The sequence below is a fragment of the Rhinopithecus bieti genome, unplaced genomic scaffold (assembly GCF_001698545.2).
Source record: "Rhinopithecus bieti isolate Rb0 unplaced genomic scaffold, ASM169854v2 scaffold_11964, whole genome shotgun sequence".
In the NCBI taxonomy this organism is placed as follows: Eukaryota; Metazoa; Chordata; class Mammalia; order Primates; family Cercopithecidae; genus Rhinopithecus; species Rhinopithecus bieti.
The window spans coordinates 772,064-777,149 of record NW_016807677.1 but is presented as its reverse complement, the minus strand read 5'-3'; the positions used below and the strand labels follow the sequence as shown (position 1 = coordinate 777,149).

Below are 5,086 nucleotides of genomic sequence, written 5' to 3'. Positions count from 1 at the left end.
CTTCAGACTCTCACAGGAGGGTAGCTGATCTTCTGTGAGGTCTGCATACCTGCGATCCTTACTGATGTTGCTGTAGAAAGGGTGGTCGGGCTCCATCGGAGGTGGTGGGACATCATAGGAGCGCCTCCAGATCTTCACCTGGGCCTCACCATGCTTTGCAGCAGTTTCTGCTTTATTGAGACCGGTTAGACCCCCATAGTGCCGCTCATTGAGGCGCCAAGTCCTCACCACTGGCAGCCACATCTGATCAATGGCATCTAGCACTGTCCAGAGGGTCCGGATCGCTCTCTTCTGTACTGAGGTGAAGCAGATGTCAAACTCATAGCCAGCATCTCGCAGCGCCTGCCCGCCGCGCTTCGCCTCCTCGTGGCCCGCTGGGCTCAGGTCGGCGTCGTACCAGCCGCTGAAGCGGTTCTCCAGGTTCCATGCGCTCTCGCCGTGCCGGATCAGCACCAGTTTGTAGGCGGCCATGGCGGCGGGCTGAGGATGCGGCACCGACTGCCGAAGCAGAGTTTTTAAGAATAACTTGGGTGGGGGGAAGCCAGTGAGCCAGGAATGTTGATTGGTCGGGGATGAATCATATGGAGTTGGAGCTGACTTCTTGCACTGAGTCAGTTCCTGGGTGGGGGGCCCCAGATCAGATAAGCCAGTTTATCGATCTGGGTGGTGCCAGCTGATCCATCAAGTGCAGGGTCTGCAAAATATCTCAAGCACTGATCTTAGAAGCAGTTTGGGGAGGGTCAGAGTCTTGTGGCCTCCAGCTGTATGATTCCTAAACCATAATATCTAATCTCGGGGCTAATGTTAATCTAGTCCCCAGACAAGAAGGAGGTTTGCTTTGGGAAAGAGCTGTTACCAACTTTGCTTAAACTATAAGCTGAGTTTCTCCCAAAGTTAGTTCAGCCTATGCCCAGGAATGACCAAGGACAGCTTGGAGGTTAGAAGTGAGACGGAGTCGGTTAAGTTAGATCTCTTTCACTGTCTCAGGCATCATTTTGCAAAGGCAGTTTCAATGGGAGGGCAGAGGGAAGAGAGTTCCCATGTGAGAGCCCAGCATTTCCTACCAGAGAACTCATATAATCCTCACAGTAGTCTTTTGAAGCAGGTTTTATTGTCCCCACTCTACAGAGGGTAAGCCTGGAGTTCAGAGAGGTGAAGGATCTTTCCTGAAAGCACACAGTTAACAGGAGGCCGGGGTTGTAGTCTGACTCGACCCCTGCAGACTGCAGAACCAAGCTGTGTGCTACACCACAAGGCTGCCCATGGCCTACTGTCACCCAAGGGTAAGGCCAGGCATGTCCTTCCAGCAGACTACAGGCTCGTTTGGGAGGAAAAGAAAGAGCTCCTCCCTATTGCTGTGTCCACCATGCTTAGCCGTGGAGCAGGCGACACCCAGGGACCCTCCCTCCATATCTAATCAGGGTCACCCACTCAGGGATTAAAAGGGGCCCTCTCACTCCCAAGAGGAACAGAAAAAATCTCCAGCCGGAAATGTACAAGGTCCTGCGACTCCTCCAACCACCACCAAGGCAGGTCATGACTTCAGCACAATAGGGCAGGCAAGTCCCTGGGTGGAGACCTAGACCACAGGGTTCAGAGGGCATAAACCCAGACAGCATCCTCCCTTTAACATTTGCCTGGCCGAAAGGGTGTGCATGTATTTTGTATGTGAGCCTTTGTGTCAAGGGCTCCTCCATGTGACTCTATGTGGCTGTGTGTGTGCCAAGTGCACACGTGAAGTGGTGTGAGTAAGTAGAAATGCCTTTGCGTGTATTTGTGTACATGCATCAATGGTGGCCTAAGACTATGCTCAGAAATGTCATAGTGTTGGTAGCATATATGTAGTAAGGCATTCAAGTCTAAAGTGAATTTTTGCACATATAAACACCCGTGTAACCAATGTCAAGAATAAGATCCAGAAGTTTTCCAGAAGACTCCACTGTGCTCCTTCCAATAACTAACTCCCCCCCCATGGTAACTACTATTCTGACTTCTATCACTATAGATTAACCTCACCTTTTAAGCTTTAGATAAGTAGAATCGTACTTTTTGCGACTATTTTCTTCCCTTCATCATTATGTCTATGGAATTCATCCATATCATTGCATTTTGAATTAGTTTATTCTTGTCTATTGCTGAATTATATTCTATTATATGAAAATACCAGTTTATCTACTCTACCAGTGACTGACGTTTGGGTTTTTCCAATGTTTAGCTATTACAAATGAAGCAACTATAAACCTTCATGCACAGGGTTTTTGCTAGACGTTTGTTCTCATTTCTCTTGGCTATCTCCTGGAGCAGAATTGCTGGATCATAGAATCATAAAATAGTTGTATGTTTAGCATTAGTGGATTCAGCCAAACCATTTTCCAAAGTATTTGTACCAATTTACACTCCCACCAACAGTCTGAGAGCTCCTGTTTTCCCACATCCTCATCAACACAGTATTGTCAGTCTTTTACATTTTAGACATTTGGTGTTTATGTAGAGATATTTTATTGTGGTTTGAATCTGCATTTGCCGGATAAGTAATGGCATTAAGCATTGTTTGGTATTTGTTGGCTAGTTGGGTGTTCCCTTTTGTAAAATGTCGATCCAAGTTTTTACAGAAATATAGTATCTGTAAACATAGACAAATCATTGACAAAAGCAGATAGTAGAGCAGAATCATCTTTAGGAATTCAGCAATTTACACAACAAACCAGCAGCCAGTTGGTTCTACAATTGCTAATCAGTTGCTACTGGCTAAGTAAATTAATAAGCAAACTAATTGAAACAGATCAAATAGGTGTATGACTGAATGTTTCTTGTTGAACCAGGTATTTGGATATCACAGAGACCCCTACTTTAGACTCAGGGAGAAGGGAATATAGACAAGACCCAAGAACCTCCCCTAGGCTGCTAGGCCCAGCCGGAGAGGCTCCCACCTCAACTCACTGACTGTTTTTCCTTCAATTGCAGGATCCTGACAGTGATCAACCTCTGAACAGCCTCGGTAAGTTCAGGTCCAGCTTTCGTTTGTCCACCTTAGCCTCTGAGTTTCAGCTACCAAGTAGATCCTAAGCCACTCTCGCCTGGCCCTCACCACCACCACCAAAGTGATAAGTGCCATGGGTGACATCCAGCCACCTGTCTATCCATCACTCAGCAAACATTGCAGGATTCATTCTAGAAGCAGGAGGCCTGGTCTCTGGGGAAATAGGACCAACAAACCTAAAATCACCAAAACAATGAATTCATTCATTCAGTTACTCTTATTCTTTCACTAAAACTGTAAGTACCTGCCATGTGCCAGGCCCTGGGCTGGACGCTGGCCTATCACAGTAATTAAGACAGCCGAAGTCCCTGGTCTCATGGAGTTCACGGTCCCACTGTGCTGCCAAGGAACAAGCTGGCCAGAAGCATTTTCATGAAAAATGGCAGTGCTTGCCTGATTTCCAGGGGAAGAAAAATAAGTTAAAAAATAGAATGATCTCAAATTTAAGGAGGTATTTTTCTTCCATTGCATTTTCTTAAACCATTATTATCTACTCCTGATAGCCTGCTAGATCAGCAAAACAGAAGAGCAAGGAACACGTTAATATGAACAGATCAGTGAGAAAATGGCCAGTCCTGCTTGACAGGTTATTTATTTCCCAGTTCTGGGTCATGAGTTAACAACGACCACAGACTAAGTAATCTTTAGCAAGTAAAATGGTGCCTAGTTGATACTTTGGAATTTAATATAAGAGTAGGCCATGGTGTCCCCAAAGAACACCAGGGTGCCAGCTGCTCCACCACCTAAGCAAGGCTGAGAACTCTCAAACCAGAAAACAAGCTGAGTTTGCTCGAGGACCAGGGAGTGAACGTGCCTATGCAGAACTAGGGGTTGGTGAAGACTAGCAGTGGAAGTCCATTTGGCTCAGAGAGAGAGGCCAAATTACACTGGCTTTGAAAGACATAATCCAGATGTGGAAGTCTCTTGTAGGCCCTCGAGTAAGAAGTGACAGGATGAAAGCAGCTTTTAGGAAGCTCTGTCTAGCTGCAGTGGATAGGACAGGCTGGAGGGAGGAACAACAGCTGGCAAAGAGGCTGTTCATAGCTCACTGTGTTCGTTAACTTAAACTAGGTATGAAAGCTCTTTCCTTCCTGGTGGGGGAAGCAGATGCTCCCGGAGAATATCTGGCCCTGGACACAGGAACCCAGGGCTCCCCGTGGGTCACTCACTCTTGGAGAAAACAAACCAATCTCATGTTACCAGAGGTGGGTGCTCAATAAATAAATCATGCATGAATTCATGAACAGAATGTCATCATAGTCATGGCCACAGGAAAGAGGACAATTCTGAAGACTGGCTGCTGGAACTTTAAAAACAGTGTCAGCAAATATTACTGATAAGCTACTTTGTGCCAGGTCATAGTTTACAGGCAATACCATTCCAGTCCACATTCCCACTGCGTGGCCTCTGTGTCTGAAGTTAAAACTCTCTTTTGGGGAAACACAAAGTGTCCTAAGCTTTCCTTTGTCAACAGATTCATTAGTACTGGCATTCACTGGGTGCCAATCTCTGGCAGGATGCCATTCTCTGCTTTTGAAGAGCTGAGGAAAGAAATAGAGCCAGACATGTGATTAGCCATCATTCAAGGCAGAATAAAATGTGACCTGTAAGAAAGGTAGAGGGGGCCGGGCATGGTGGCTCATGCCAGTAATCCTAGCACTTGGGGAGGCCAAGGGGGGTGGATTGCTTGAGCCCAGGAGTTTGAGACCTGTCTGGGTAACATGGTAAAACCCCATTTCTACAAAAAATATGAATGTTAACTGGGTGTGGTACCACATGCCTGTAGTCCCAGCAACTCAGAAGGCTAAGGTAAAAGAATGGCTTGAGCCCAGGAGTTAGAGGTTGCAGTGAGCCAAGATCATGCCACTGCCCCTGCACTCCAGCCTGGGCAGCAGATTCAGTGAATGAAAGAGAGAGAGAGAGAGAGAGAGAGAGAGAGAGAGAGAGAGAGAGAGAGAGAGAAAGAAGAGAAGAGAAGAGAAGAGAAGAGAAGAGAAGAGAAGAGAAGAGAAGAGAAGAGAAGAGAAGAGAAGAGAAGAGAAGAGA

General features: G+C 46.5%; 1 protein-coding gene and 1 pseudogene across 2 annotated transcripts in view; one reads left to right on the top strand and one right to left on the bottom strand.

The window, feature by feature from the left end:
• LOC108536338 (phosphoglycerate mutase 1 pseudogene) overlaps positions 1-516 on the bottom strand; it is a 2,845-nt pseudogene extending 2,329 nt beyond the window's left edge. Inside the window, exon 1 of the transcript XR_001887493.1 lies at positions 1-516. The product of XR_001887493.1 is annotated as a phosphoglycerate mutase 1 pseudogene (transcript).
• TMPRSS4 (transmembrane serine protease 4) overlaps positions 1-5,086 on the top strand; it is a 47,061-nt gene that overhangs the window by 17,822 nt on the left and 24,153 nt on the right. The window contains exon 2 of the mRNA XM_017883075.1: positions 2,965-2,998. Coding sequence (XP_017738564.1) covers positions 2,965-2,998 — 34 coding nt within the window. The remainder of the gene's footprint in view (positions 1-2,964; positions 2,999-5,086) is intronic.